Raw genomic sequence first — 16,171 nt, 5'->3', positions numbered from 1 at the left:
AAACAAATGCCTACATCCAAAGACATAACATTTTTTGTTTTCTTCTCTAGTCTTCCCAATCTGGTGCTCGGCCAAGAGGTCCTCGCAGTGCCTCCCAGGGTCGTCGGCGACAGCAACGCGGCGGTCACCAGCGTGTAAGTATAAATATTTTTGCTTTGTTTTTTTGCACTTTTTATTTCATTTCTTTTGTGGAGGCTAATTATGTTATTTTTGTCTTTTTCTTTAACAGCCTTCACAGCGTGCTCCCGACTCTGATGGTGAGGATGGAGGGATTGATGTGGACCGCCTCATCGATCTCGTCAGAGAAAGGGAGCCGCTCTGGAATATGGCTGACCGACGCCACGCTGACCTTATCGTTACCCGACGACTCTGGGAGGAAATCTGTTCGCTCCTTGTGGGCCGCTGGGAGGACCTCGATGTTCGGGCCCAGATTACAGAGCGTAAGTATATACAGTACCGGTTGCTTGATGTAAACCAGTGTTTCCCGAACTCCAGTCCTCGTGGTCCCCACGGATCATGTGTTCAGGATTTCTATTTACTATGGAAATCCTGAAAACATGACCCCTGGGGACCATGAGGACTGGAGTTTGTGAAACACTGATGTTGTATACTAACCACTTTGTCCTTTCTCGTTTCAGGGAACAGAATTGTGAAGCGGTGGCGGTCTGTGAGGGATCGTTTCAAGAAGGAGTTCAATAAAGAGATGCGGGCCCCGAGTGGATCTGGAGGACGCAGGAGCAAGTACAAGTACGCAGAAGCCCTGTCGTTCCTCCGGGAAACAATGCTCACCAGAAGGTAAATATTACACACCACATGTGAAAAAAAATGTTAGATGTAACTTTTTTTTTTCAGCCAGGGCCATACCATGTCAGTATTTTAATTGTTTTTTTTTCTCTTTATTCCACAGCACGGTGAGCAGCACTCGGGAGCCTGCACGATTGGACCCTTCTGAGGCGATCCCTGAGGAGACCGGCACCGAGGGACACTTCGACCGCCCCGGTACATCTGCACCTTCCCAGCCTTCCCACACATTCGACCCATCTGTCCCATCCACCAGCACAGGAGCATCGTGGCCGCCTACATTACATGAAGCTGCTGGTGAGGAGATCGCTTTCCCTTTACCCCACCCTTCTGCCCCTGCCACCTCTAGTACACCTGCGGGTACTGGGCGGCAGCGGCAGAGGGGTCAGGAAAAGACTTATGCGCCAGAGTTCTTGCATCTGAATGCATCTTTCCAGAGCTGTCTAAAAGTCTTGTCAGAGCAAATCTCCGCAGGCTATCAGCAGATCAACTCCAGCATTCTGGAGGTGAAGACACTTCTGCAAACCATGCATTCAGAAGCAAGATCTTCGCCAAACCACACCTTTTTCAGGTCTGTTGTGGAGCGCATGGAAACGCTCTCTCCTGCCCAGCAGATGCATGTAAAGCATTCATGCCACGCTGCTCTCCAGCAAGTTACCTCCCAACCTCCTCCTCCCACCACAGTAGTTCCTTCACCTGCACCCCCTCCAGCCACTTTCCATCCTCCCCCTCCTATTACATCTACACCCCCTCCAGCCACTTTCCATCCTCCCCCTCCTATTACATACCATCCACCTCCCCAGCACCATCCACCTCCCCAGCACCATCCACCTCCCCAGCACCATCCACCTCCCCAGCACCAGCAACCTCCCCAGCACCAGCAACCTCCCCAGCACCAGCAACCTCCCCAGCACCAGCAACCTCCCCAGCACCAGCAACCTCCCCAGCACCAGCAACCTCCCCAGTACCAGCAACCTCCCCAGTACCAGCAACCTCCCCAGTACCTGCAAACTCCCCAGTACCAGACATCTCCCCACTTCCATCAACCTGCCCCGTACCAGACATCTCCCCACTTCCAGCAACCTGCCCCGTATCAGACATCTCCCCACTTCCAGCAACCTGCCCCGTACCAGACATCTCCCCACTTCCAGCAACCTGCCCCGTACCAAACTCCTTCCCCATACAACTTGCCATCAACATCATCTGCTCCTACAGTCCCTGCCCAACCCTCCACTCCACCACCCACCACCTCTTCTGCTTCCCACATGTCCACCCATTCTGTAGTTTTTTCCACACCTTCACCTCTAACTGTTCCTTCCCCACCACGATCCCAGTCCTCTCTCCACACTCCCAGTGTCGAAGTGTCCCGCAGCCCCTACAGCAGTATTTCCACCACACACTACACAGATTTATAATGTGTGTATTTAAATAAAAATGACCAGTTTTATGGTTTCAGTTTTATAGTTTCAAAGCTTTATTAAACAAGTTTATTAAAATTTTAAAAAAGTTTACTAAAAAAAACATTTTTCAATAAAAGTTAAATTATTTTACACTGGTTGTCTGTCATTTCTTTCTGCGGCGAAAAAGGTTAAATACAGGGTATTTAAAAGGTGAAATGGTATTCAAAACCAGGTATATAACTGTGGGTAAATTTTAGCTTTTTGCCACAGTTGTGTTCCTGGTTGTGTTTGAAGCAAAGTATTTCACCTAAAAAGTTGTGTTTATTGTTGGTGATTTCCTAACAATGTACACAACTTTTGTTAAAAGGTGAAATACTTTGCATAAAACACAACCAGGTACACACCTGTGGCCTAAAGCTAAAAATAGAGACCATGACAAGATAGCCAACTTTGGTTGGCAAAGGTATATACTGTTGGTCCAGAAGGTACACAAGTTTGGTTGGGCACAAATCTTTCACACTCTGTCATCCTGCCAGTGTACTCTGCCTTGAGGTGACATAAAGTATAGTGCAAAATTGTCCCTCATTACTGAAACCGTCACAGAACTTCTAGTGGTAATGTCATGGTAATCTTGCAAGGTGGTTTCTTCAGAGGTGTCCTCAATGGAAATGGGTTCCTTGCAGATAACAAAATTGTGGAGTACCACGCAAGCTTTGATCACCTCGTCCACAGTTTCTGTCTTGAGGTTGATCGCAGTCAATAGGACCCGCCATTTGGCTGTCAGAATACCAAAGGTACATTCAACCATTCTTCTTGCTCTTGTGAGGCGGTAATTAAAAATGCGTTTTGGTCTTGTCAATCCTCTGCTAGAGTACGGTTTCAAAAGGTGTTCTGACAGCTGGAAGGCTTCATCCCCTACACAGACAAATGGCATAGGTGGACCAGATGTTTGCGGCAGCGGTCTAGGTGGTGGGAACTGGAAGGTGTTTCCATACAGTTTACGCCCCATGGCAGACAGTTTGAAAACTTGAGAGTCATTGGAGCGGCCATAGGCCCCAATATCAACCGCAATAAATTTGTATTCCGCGTCAGCGATGGCCATGAGGACAATTGAAAAATATTTCTTGTAATTGAAATATTCCGATCCCGATCCAGCTGGCTTTACAATGCGGATATGTTTCCGGTCCACAGCGCCCAAGCAGTTGGGAAACTGACATATCTGTTGAAACTTGTCAGCAATTTCAATCCACCTCTCTGTTGTGGGCTCTGGTAAAAACTCTTCAGCTAAGGAGTCCCACAGTGCACGGCATGTGTACTTCACAATTCCAGATATGGTGGAAATCCCGAGTCTGTACTGGAAATGCAGTGACGAAAGGGATTCTCCAGTTGCAAGAAATCTGTGGGGAATTAAAAAACAATAAATTAGTTTTAAATCACAGCATTACATACCAAAACTCAGCTATAACACTTGGAGATACAAACTACCACCAACAAGATTGCAGTGAAAGTGTGCTCTGATGCGAGCATATCCAATAAATGTGGCTTACCTTACAGTCACCATCAGACGCTCTGCGGGTGAAACAGAGAAGCGGCAATAGGTGTCCGCTTTTCTTATGAGGTGTGCAATGCGCTCCACCAAGTAATCAAAATTCTCCATTTTCATCCTAACATATCCAAAAAATTTATCCGGGTTTCGTCGAAGGTCCATGCAGAGTGTAGAATAGACCCCACGCGTCATTCTCTTGGCTGTGATGGGGTGGATCCACAAACGTCGTCTACGATGCCTGATGCGCTGCTGTCTCGCTCTCTCCTTCTCCAGAACAATCACCCTCAAACGATTCGCCTCCGCTATAAAATCCGCCAAATTCTTCAAAATATTTCCAATCACAACATCCATCTTCGCCAGTAACTTGCTCTTCTCTCCAACCTGCACTTTCTCCTCTACAACCTGTCAAAGAAGGGCTGTAGGAACACGCTATATATAGTTTTCCAGTAGCCAATCCCGTTCGGAAGGCCACAAGGGTCAATTTTAAAAACCGGATCCGGCGTAATCCGTCGAAAAACGGATAGAAAAACGGATGAACCGGATGAGACGGATCCGGTTTTGTCTGTCAAGAACAAGACAGATCCGGCAGAAAACCGGATCCATCACATCCGGTTTTACGAAACATTTGCCGGATCCGGCGTTCCGGCACGACGCCGGATCGCTCCTGACGCCGAAAACCTGATGTGTGAAAGTAGCCTTAGAGAAGTATTGGGAGTCTAACGACAGAGGACAGAAGTCTTAACCTATCGCATTTTGGGTTGTCCCGTTGACTTGATGCCATCAGTTCTATGGGGTCCTCCACCCACTGATGACGACCTGTATATTTTTTTTAAATATGGAAGGACCCAAGAGCGGCTCCTTCTCCTTCACTCTCTTCCAAAATGTCTCACCAAACATCCAAACGTCACTGGCTGAGGTGAATCGACGGAAGTTTATAGACTCGGGAGCCATCCACTTGATCGGGAGACGGGTTACAGAAGCTGAGAAAAGACAGAAAACACATAAAATAAGCCTTATAAAAGGGGATGTCCACAGAATAGGGTTAAATGGGTGTCGATAAAAGTCAGGTAGCTTATAGCCAACAATTTCCAAAAACTTGAAAGCCGACATCGCGATCCCGTTATGTCCTTTCAAAATATTGAAGGATTATTTTTGGCTGCTGGATGTAACAGTATGGCATCAGGTCATGAATGATATCGCTGTACAATAATAAAAAAAAGCCACTGACAAAACGACCTCCAAACATTTTGTTAAGGAGTAACTCCTAATTTATGGTCCTACGGTTGGTGTCACCCATTGATGAGGTGTTCCAACGTCGGCAAAATAATTACCCACCTTTATAATATTCCTCCTCTTCTAGATACCTCGAGAGACCAAAATCTCCTAACTTCACGCATTCATGAGAAGCCACAAGTATGTTCCTGGCCGCGATGTCCCTGTGAGAACACATGCAAAGTTACGGAATCCCTGGAAACAGAACAATTCCCTAAAACAATGCATCGATTCCAGGTACCCCGCTGCCCTCGCTTCCTGCTGTCCACTGTTTCTCCAGTATAGCCGCATTTTCTATTCGGGGCTTAACGCCACCTACTACACAATCACCGACTCAGGTTGCTACCCTCTGCTCCACCATGCTTTTCAGTGAAGCTTTGCTTGTCCTGTATATAAGCGTAAGCCTCCTACAAGCTCACCATACACTTACTTCATGTATAGATGATTTTCATTATAAATGCCACAGAAAATGTGAAAAGAAGTAAAAAAAATATCTGATAATTTAAAATGAGAAGATTCTATAGGAATCTCTGAGCATCTCAGGAGAATAGTTACGCCCCCCTCCTCTTCCTCCTCCCTGCCTTGTGTTTGAATCATAGAATCGTAGAATGGTAGAGTTGGAAGAGACCTCCTGGGCCATCTGGTCCAACCCCCTGCTCAAAGCAGGATTCACTAAATCATCCCAGACAGATGTCTGTCCAGCCTCTGTTTGAAGACTTCTATTGAAGGAGAACTCACCACCCCTCGTGGCAGCCTGTTCCACTCATTGATCACTCTGTCAAAAAGTTTTTTCTAATATCTAATCTGTGTCTCCTCCCATTCAATTTCATCCCATTGCTTCTAGTCTTTCCTTGTGCAAATGAGAATAAAGTTGATCCTTCTACAATGTGACAGCCCTTTAGATATTTGTAGACAGCTATTAAGTCTCCTCTCAGTCTTCTCTTCTGCAAGCTAAATAATCCCAAATCCTGCAACCTTTCCTCATAAGACAGGGTTTGCAGACCGGTCACCATTCTGGTCGCTCTTTTCTGAACTTGCTCCAGTTTGTTGATGTCTTTTTTAAAATGTGGCGCCCAAAACTGGACACAATATTCCAGATGAGGTCTGACCAAAGAGGAGTAGAGGGAAATAATGACTTCATGTGATCTAGACTGTATGCTTCTGTTAATACATCCTAGAATTGCATTTGCCTTTTTTTCTGCTGCATCACACTGTTGACTCATATTCAGTCTGTGATCTATTAGTATACCCAAGTCTTTTTCACATGTGCTGTTGCTTAGCCCTATTCCTCCCATTCTGTATATGCTTTTTTCATTTTTATTGCCCAGATGTAGTACTTTGCATTTCTCCCTGTTAAAAACCATTCTGTTAGTTGCTGCCCTCTTCTCCAGTTTATTTATATCTTTTTGAATCCTCTCTCTCTCTTCTCTAGTATTAGCTATCCCTCCTAGCTTTGTATCATCAGCAAATTTAATTTAAATTACAGAAAGTTTGGCTGTAAGACAACTGTCTGCAGCAGGAGCCTCTTCACGGTACGACAAAAGCCCATAAAGCCCAGCTCTGCAGGATGCCGAGTGCTGGATTTCAGAATTATGCAAAAAAAATAAATAAATAAAAATCTGACTACATTTCTCACTCAGATCATTTATTTAGGTCTAGATTTTAATGTGGCCAATTTTTTTTTCATATAAAAGGCATATTTGATCTCTTCATAACATAAGAAAAAAAATATTGATTACAGTTACTCCTCAAGTCATCGTCATTTATAGCTTAAGGATCGTTTTAGGGAAAAAAAAAAAAGTTAAAAAAAAGGTGAATCCAATAATTATGTGTGTCATTACATAAGACTGCCACTAGGGGCAGCGGTGAGCGTCTCTTGTAGATCACCTTACTGCGGTGCTGTAAATACAATCCGCTCTCTAATACCTGTGGACACAGCTAATTCCTTCCAGATAGGCCAGAGCTTTACAGATCTGCAGCGAGTACAGGATCATGGTGAGGACCTGCAGGGTGTTCTTGTGCTTCTCCAGATACTGGCCGAGCTGTGGAGACACCACGTAGATGATTATTCCTTATGATCAGATCATCACTTCTAATGTAAAGGACTTTGTATCGTCTTTTATGCATCAATTATCAATAATGCATCGATTATCAGGTTTGAAATCATTAAGATTAAAGTGGGACTCCGCCTTTACAATTGGCCCTATAGTCACTTTATGTAAATCTGGCGTCTGTGTGATACATGTTCAGTTCATTTTTGGCATTTATTTTATATTTTTTAGTTCATTTTTGCGCACTGGCAAAAAAAAAAAAAAATGGAAACAGTCAGCAAGTTGCTGTTGACGGATCTGTTATTTTTAAACAGGTTTCTACACATTCTTTGGAGCCCGATGCAATTAATTATCACTTTATAATAAACTTCTCAAACCGGCGAGGTGCAAGTAGTCCGACCAATCAGTGTACAGAGCATGGTTTTAACCCATACCTGGCTGATTCCCTTTTTTTTTATGTTTCTACGTAGTTTGTTCGATCACATACACAATCAGGACTTGTTCACAAATTTTATGTTCTGCTCATCCTGATACTCGAGCAAGCTAAAAAGCAAAATAAGAATGGATCTAAAATCCGTCAACAGCAGCTTGCTGACGGTTTCCATCTAACAAAAGAGCAAAACAAAGCAAAGATAGATTAAAAAAAACAAAATGAAAAAAACCTGATTGATCCGTCTCTATTCGTCATTGCTTTCTCTAATCGATGCGACCGTCATTCTATAACTATTTTTTTTTTTTGTTTCGTAAATCTAAAAATCAAGAAACGCGGAAATTCTAATACTTATCAAATAAACAAAGAAATCTGAATATAAAGATAAACACGAAGCCACAACCTGGGGAATAAAACCCAATTCGAAACATTCACTACAGATTTACGTTTGAAATGGTGCCACCTAGTGGTTGAAAACGAGTGAAATGAGATTAAAAGAAAAGGTTTTTTTTAATGTCACAGACATGACGATTGTTAGTCATTATTATTGTGGCTGCCATTTCTAATTACCTCCCCAAATGGGTAGAGCTCCATCACTATCCAGATGGGGTCTTCTTCAATGATTCCGATCAATCTCACAATGTGCGGGTGATCCAGTTTCCTCATCAGACCTGCCAGGGGGAAAAAAAAAAAAAAAAATTAGTATTGGACTAAAAAAATTTTTAAAAATTCTTAAAGGGACAGCCCATCTTCAAAAACAGCGCCACACCTATCCTCAGGTAGTGTTCGGTACTTCACATCTGCTCCATGTAATGCCATACACAACTTGTGCACCGGTGTGCTGCAGTGTTTAACTTAATTACCCCTTAATTTTTTTTTGTGCTTTTCCTCTTGACGCAATTCCCCCACCTAAATTTGCCTGCTGTAGATTGACAGCGGCCCTTTGGTGACCGGCGCTAGCTCTGTTCGCTGCTGATAGATGAAGGTACGGGCTGTATTACACAGCTGGCACTTGGTGTATAAAGTGCAGGCTCAGCTCCTGAGCCCGCTCCATACAAGTGCACTTGACCTAGGACATTTGCGGTGACTTAAATTCTACCATTTGGATTTTTTTAAAAAAATTTTCACCCCAAAAATTGAAGTTTACAAAACTAAGCTACGCGCACAGGAAACTCACAGGCTTCACTCATGAACTTTTCCTTGACGTCTGGGGCGCAGTCCTTCTTACACGTCTTCACGGCGACGTTCACCTTTTCTCCTTTCAGCTGAGAACAGAGGAAAAATAAGTCTAAAGATTGGTCTATACAACTGGTGAAAAAAATGGATCAATGGCGCCAAAGGTGATAACTAGTGATGAGCGAACATGGCTGGATAAGGTGTTATCTGAGCATGCTCATGTGCTAACCGAGTGTTAGCACGAGGCCCCAGGCCTGCATGTCTCGCGGCTGTTTGAATATATCTTACAAATATTCTCTTCTGCTTTCCAAGATGGAGTCTGAGCCAGTATGTGTGTGAGATAACAGAGGTCCCTCAAGACGGTCTTTGTCTAAGGGACTTTGAGGAAACATAGGAAAGTGGGAGAAACAAAACCTAAGGAGAGGAAACACACCTAACTTTTCAGCTGAGTGCAGTCAGTATTACCTTTAGCCAATGAGAAGTATGCTTATGCCAGCACATATTTAGAGATCTGCTTTGATGCTCAGTGTATCAGTGTGGCTCCTCCGCGCACATATTTGATTTTTACTATTTAATTTGGAACAGACACAATGTCTCAGAACATCTCACATTATGTGGCGACGACACCCAACAACACTGAAGATTTCACACCCAATGGAGAGTTGAAGACCCCCAGTCATAGGGGGCCGTCTGTTCTGTGGATAACTCACAGGTACCCTCCAAGCATGTACGCACCTCATTCTTATACACTCCATCATACACTTCCCCGAAAAATCCTTCCCCGAGGATCCTCCCCAGCACAACGTCACTGCGACTCATGGTGTAGCGGAGACCTGTAAGGGAAAGAAATACAATATCTGTGTGAGAGGACGGAACGCTAACTCCAAATTTTTCATTTTTGCCCTTTATTTTTTACTCCCTTTGTTCTAAGAGCCATCATTGTTTTATTATTTTATTTTATTACTTTTATTATTTTTCCATCCCCAGCGCCGTATGCAACGAGATGACATTTTTAATGACCATGTGAGGCTCATTTTACAATACAATGTACTGAAAAACGGGGGAAAAAAAATCCCAGAGCGGTGGAAAGAATAAAATGTTCACCAGTGTATTTTTTGGGTTTCGTTTTCACAGCGTTCAATATACAATTAAAAAGCGATCCAGGAACACGATTCTCCGGATCGGAACGATTACGCTGATAAAAAACTTTTTAAATGCAATTCTGAGACCCACAACCTTTTTTTTTTTTTCATTTTTCAGTACAGATTAAATAATTTTATATTGCGATAGTTCAGACTTTTACTCATTCTGAATAGGCTTATTTAGGTTTTTTTTTTGGATGAGGAAAAGGATTTGGGCTTTCAATTTTTTTTTTTCTTTTTTTTCTTTTTCACTATATATATTTTTTTTACCTTCTTTAGGGGATTTGAACCTGTAATGGTTTGCCCATCGAGGAAAGCCTTGTTCATAGGTTGGCTTACAGGAGCACAAGAATGGCAGGGTCAGCGGTCTTTAGTGGGTCATCGGCACCCCACAATCGTATTGTGATCAAATGGCAGACAATGGGACCTATATAGATGTCGCAACTGAGATCGAAGCTATTTAAATGCCACTGTCAGTGACTGAAAGTGGTATTTTAGTGATTAAACAGCCAAGATCAGAGGTTTCTCTGATCCCTACTGTTAGGGGCAGATGCCGGCTGTATCCACAGCTCCTGTGCCCACATCTTACACCCACTCTTGCTCCGCAACATAAAAGTACTTTATGGGGCAGGAAGGAGTTAATGAAGCAGGGCTGAGTTTAGCACTGACATAGGGCTGCAGATAACATCTACCATGGTAAATTAAAGGGGTATTCCCACTTGTATCCTGTGTGAAGAGCGGGATCTCGCAATCAAGTGTGAGGGGGCAACCTGTTTTATTTAAAGAACACAGATATCTATCAAAGTCAGATCTTCACAACACGTCTGTGGAAAGTGTAGCATGGCAGGGGCAAAATGAAATTTCTGAGGACACCAGAAGAAGATTTGTTGATTCTCCTTAGGATAGAAAATGTTTCACAACCATCTCTAAAGAGCTTGGACTCCACCAATTCACAGTCAGATAGATTGTGAATAAATGGAGGAAATTCAGGACCATTATTATCCTCCCTAGGAGTGGACAACCCAAAAAGATCACTCTAAGAGCAAAGCTTATAATAATCTGTGAGATCACAAAGGAACCCAAGGAAATCACAAAGCAACTAAAGTTCTCTCTCACATTAAGTAATGTTAGGGAGGGTTCATGATTCCACCATCAGGCAAACAAAGAATAAGAAACCCTCCCAAAGAGTGGACAACCCACAAAGATCACTCTAAGAGCAAAGCTTATAATAATCTGCGAGATCACAAAGGAACCCAAGGAAATCACTATGCGACTAAAGGCCTCTCTCACATTAAGTAATGTTAGGGTTCATGATTCCACCATCAGGCAGACACAGAATAAGATACCCTCCCAGAGAGTGGATGACCCACAAAGATCACTCGAAGAGTAAAACGTATAATAGTATGCGAGATCACAAAGGAACCTAAGGAAACCTCTAAGCAACTAAAGGCCTCTGTCACATTAGGTACTATTAGCGCTCATGAGCCCACCATCAAGAAGACACAGAACAACAATGGTGTACATAGCAGGACTGCAAGGAGAAAGTCTCTGCTCTCCAAAAACAACATTGCTGCCTGTCTGCAGTTTGATCATCAGGACAGTGGTGGTAGTATGAGGGCTTGGGATGTTTTCTGTAGCTGGGCCAGGACGGCTGCCATCACTGATGGATCAATGAATTCAGAACTTTACCAGCAAATTCTAATGGAAAATGTCCGGTCGTCTGTCCGTGAGCTGAATCTCAGGAGAATGTGGGTCATGGAGCAAAACAACGACCCAAAGACACAAGACGTTCTACAGAAGAACGGTTACAGAAGGGTTTATGGTAAAGTTCTGGAACGGCCGAGTCCCAGTCCTGACCGTAATCGTATGGAAGTGTTGTGGAAGGAGCTGATGGAGGAAAAACGCCAACATAACAGAGCTCACAATGCGCTGATGTTATAAAATGTAGGGGATGCACCTGCGGACTTCTGCTCCCCTTCTTCCGGTATTTCTGCGTAGATATCAGACTCTAGAGGAGGAGACGGATTTATTAGACAAATTAACGCTTATTATATTATTAGTGAACTGCAGGAAGCTGCAAATGTGCAAAACTCACCGAAGCTGCTCCCTTCTTCCAGCCTCGAGTTCCTCTCAGGAACGTCCCTGGGAAGGAAATGAGGAACTTTTTTTTTTTCTAATACAAAGATGCAAATCTCATATATAAAGTGCACAAAAACAAACAAAGAACAACTACCTGCATCTACCACTAGAGGGAGCTTACACATCATGAGTCGAGTTTATTGTGTACACTGGGAGCTCCCTCTAGTGGTGGCAGCGAGTAGTCAGAATTTTATTATTTAAAGGGAAATAATTTATTAGATTTTTGCTGCCATTTCTATAGTTTATCGCAGCTAGATATTTTGCAGCAGTTATTATAAATTCAATAATCAATTAGAATAATCAATTAGAACAGTGCATTCATTAATCCTGCGCTGATACATTGTAACTAACTACCAGGACGGAGAATTGTGCTGCTGATCTCTTCAGGTCTCAAAAGGACTGTTCAGACTGGATAGAAAAGTAACAAGAAAACTCCATTTCTAGTATAAAAAAAGTTTCTAAAAAAAAGTTGTTCTTGTATTCTGCTGCCACCTACAGGATGAATTGAGAATTACACCACTCACCATAGAACTTGTTAAATGTAAAATATAACTGTAAAAAGTGCAGAAACCTGACATCTTCATGTATCTAAATAAAAAAAACAAGCCCAATCATGATTTAATAGAACGGCGCCATCTTACAAGAGTCTGAAGTTTTACTTACTGGGTTGGAATTCGAGGCAGACTGATGCGCTTGTCGTTTTCTGTGATATAAAATATTAGAAAATCCGCATTATTCATGATATGATAACATAAGTGACGTAATGAGGTCAGGTCATAATATCGGGCATTGCCGGATATACCTAATGTGATCTATTGAGGATTTAGTCGCCTCCCGGCTCTAGTGCCTGTGGACCCCCTATGGCCCCTATAGCACCAGTCTTATCAATGGCTCATTGTAGGGGGGGTCAGATTGGGGTCTAGTGTCCTGGCGTCCTAATAATGGACGCTCCGGCACCTGATCGTCCGGGGGCGAGTTCTCATAACACTCCACTGTACAGTATGGTAAGGAGTGTGCGTTCTGCGGTCAGGCGGGTCACAGCCCGTTGCGGCTCGATGACGATGCCCCTATATCTTGTCTAGTCTGTCACTGTAACAGGCGGAAAGGCAGAGGTTACAACATGTTCACCTTTCCCGGGATAGACAATGAGAGATTCCTGAGATTCGTTCTGCAGTCGGCAGTATCCATCAATAAGGTCGGCCATATTTTCCGCCACCGCCAACGACGATGTCTTGATAGCTAATGGCTTAAAATCACAAAGAGACAGCGAAATAATACAATCATGCGATAGGTAAAAGAAACAGTGCCACACCTGTTCACAGGCTGCATTCGGTATTGCACCTCAGCCCCACCGAGTCTGACCTCACAAGACAAACCCCAGATACCCCTACACATGATATTTACAAGCTGCTAATCCTTTTCTTACCATCAGTGTGAAAGCTGCTTATCTTGACGCATGCAGTATAATAAATACAGTACAACAGTATACAACAGTATTCTTGTCTGGAACTGGACAGTTCACAAGTGGTCTATTAACGGTCATAAATATCACTAGACCACCCTCCGATAACCCCAGCCCTTGTTCTGTCTCAGACAACTATCATTTTAACTTTCCTACTGTTAATGTGAAAGCTGCCTATCTTGACGAATGCAGTATAATACAGTAGAACCAATAGACTTGTCTGGATGTCTGGAACTGGACACTTCCTAAAAGGTCTACAAATGGTCATAAATATCATAAGACAACCCTACGATAGCCCCAGTCCTTGTTCTGACTCAGACAACTATCGTTTTACCTTTCCTACTGTTAATGTGAAAGCTGCCTATTTTGACGAATGCAGCATAATACAGTAGAGCCAGTAGACTTGTCTGGAACTGGACACTTCCTAAAAGGTCTACAAATGGTCATAAATATCACACGACAACCCTCCGATAATCTCAGCCCTGGTTCTGTCTCAGACAACTATCGTTTTACCTTTGCTACTGCAAGTGTGAAAGCTGCCTATCTTGTTGCATGTAGTACAACTTCATGAATGAGTCAGTTCCAGACCGTTCTACCCATTTTCAGTAGTATGACCACCCTCTAATAATCCTGATTCACACTCTGTCTCACGTGACTGTCCTCTTTATATTGTCACTGTGTGAAAGCTGGCTATCTTGATGCATGCAGTACACAACTTGATGATTGGGACACTTCCAGACCAGTTTGCCAATTTTCAGTAACATCACTAGACCACCCATAGATAATCCCAGTCCATGTTCTGTCTCAGGAGAGTATATTCTTCCCTTTGCTTCTTCCAGTGTGAAAGCTGCTTATCTTGGTGCATGCAGTACAACTTGTTGAAAGGGACAGCTCCAAACAGTTATACCAGTAAGTAACATCACTAGACCACACTCTGATAACTCGGTCCATGCTCAGTCTCATGTGACTAGACTCTTTACTTTGTCACTGTGTGAAAGCTGCTTATCTTCACCTGTGCAGCAAAACCTGATTTACATATATTTATGGTTAAGTATGTTAAGAGGACCACTAGAGGCCACTTAAACTCCATAAGAGACATACTTAACATGCTGGGAGTGGTAGAAATTCAACAACCAGGTGTATCTATTGGCTAGGGAGTTTACCTGGGGGGCGCCAGAAATCCCCAATAGCAGCAGTGCCCGTCCGTCCTCCAGTAATGAACACTTGATAGATTTAATCTGTTTGAACTCGGCAAAGCATGTGGACTACAGAGACAGAAGAGGCAATGAATATCTCATTGATCATTAGCACAATACCCAGGACTACTGATGGGTACAAGACAATTGACAGGGCACAGATACAGGCAGAGAACCAGACACAGAACCAGAGACTGAACCAGGCACAAAACCAGGCACAGAACCAGACATAGAAATAGGAACAAAACCAAGCACAGAACCAGACACAGAGCAAAGCGCAGAACCAGATATAGAGCTAGGCACAGAACCAGACATAGAACTATGCACAGAACCAGGCACAGAACCAGACATAGAGCTATGCACAGAACCAGACACAGAACCAGAGCCCGAACCAGGCACAAAACCAGGCACAGAACCAGACACAGAGCAAAGCGCAGAACCAGACATAGAGCTAGGCACAGAACCAGACACAGAGCAAAACGCAGAACCAGACATAGAGCTATGCACAGAACCAGACACAGAACCAGAGACCGAACCAGGCACAAAACCAGGCACAGAACCAGACACAGAGCAAAGCGCAGAACCAGATATAGAGCTAGGCACAGAACCAGACACAGAACCAGAGACCGAACCAGGCACAAAACCAGGCACAGAACCAGACATAGAACTAGGAACAAAACAAGGCACAGAACCAGACACAGAGCAAAGCGCAGAACCAAATATAGAGCTAGGCACAGAACCAGACATAGAGCTATGCACAGAACCAGGCACAGAACCAGACATAGAGCTAGGCACAGAACCAGACACAGAGCCAGACACAGAGCCAAGCGCAGAACCAGACATACAGCCAGGCACAGAGTGATTGTTTCTATTTTTATGCATGAGCATCATTGCTTTGTAGATATGGGGAAATACATCACTGATTGCTTCTTTCAGGGTCGAGAACTTCCAAATAAACACAGTTAGTTTCACCTTGCATGATTAAGATCAAAACACAAAACACCTTAAACAATTTGGAACTCTCAACCACTACACACCAGGAACTTTGTTTGACATCAATATAATAGGGACCATCTGAGACACCCAATCACAGGACATCAGAAGAAGTCATAAAATTGAGGAACCAGACACCTGGGAATAACAAGGAGACTCAACTATCAGACACAATTTTTGCTAAAAATCCACTAGTTACCAGGAACACAAATCTCATCACACTGTAGATTGTCCATCAAGTTACTGAACACATAGAACAGACGGTGGCACCCACACACCAGTCACCATGTTTGCCGATAATCCACTTCTCACCAGCAAATATAAGGGACACAGAACCACTAGACATTGTCTTTCATCAATTGACTGGATGCCAGGGATAATCTGTGACACCTAACCACATGACATCGTAGAGTGTATCACCTCCAAACTACTGGACACTAATGAGGACCATCTGATGCACCAAAACAATAGATGAAAGACACTTTCTTTGCTACAAAGCTACAAGACTCGAAGGTCCATGTGGAATGTCCAACCACTAGACACCAATGCCAATTCACCAAGTG

General features: G+C 43.5%; 1 protein-coding gene across 3 annotated transcripts in view; it reads right to left on the bottom strand.

Moving 5' to 3' along the window:
- PTK2B (protein tyrosine kinase 2 beta) overlaps positions 1-16,171 on the bottom strand; it is a 178,426-nt gene that overhangs the window by 54,123 nt on the left and 108,132 nt on the right. For all 3 annotated transcript variants that reach the window (XM_073561927.1, XM_073561928.1, XM_073561926.1), the window contains 11 exons: positions 14,583-14,684; positions 13,086-13,203; positions 12,621-12,660; positions 11,914-11,960; positions 11,776-11,826; positions 9,412-9,509; positions 8,678-8,765; positions 8,071-8,171; positions 6,946-7,061; positions 5,083-5,183; positions 4,638-4,727 (listed from right to left, as the gene is read on the bottom strand). In XM_073561927.1, coding sequence (XP_073418028.1) covers positions 4,638-4,727; positions 5,083-5,183; positions 6,946-7,061; positions 8,071-8,171; positions 8,678-8,765; positions 9,412-9,509; positions 11,776-11,826; positions 11,914-11,960; positions 12,621-12,660; positions 13,086-13,203; positions 14,583-14,684 — 952 coding nt within the window. The remainder of the gene's footprint in view (positions 1-4,637; positions 4,728-5,082; positions 5,184-6,945; positions 7,062-8,070; positions 8,172-8,677; positions 8,766-9,411; positions 9,510-11,775; positions 11,827-11,913; positions 11,961-12,620; positions 12,661-13,085; positions 13,204-14,582; positions 14,685-16,171) is intronic.

The sequence above is a fragment of the Dendrobates tinctorius genome, unplaced genomic scaffold, assembly GCF_039654945.1.
Source record: "Dendrobates tinctorius isolate UK_male_01 unplaced genomic scaffold, ASM3965494v1 ptg000332l, whole genome shotgun sequence".
Classification (NCBI taxonomy): Eukaryota; Metazoa; Chordata; class Amphibia; order Anura; family Dendrobatidae; genus Dendrobates; species Dendrobates tinctorius.
This window is presented reverse-complemented; position numbering and strand designations above follow the sequence as displayed.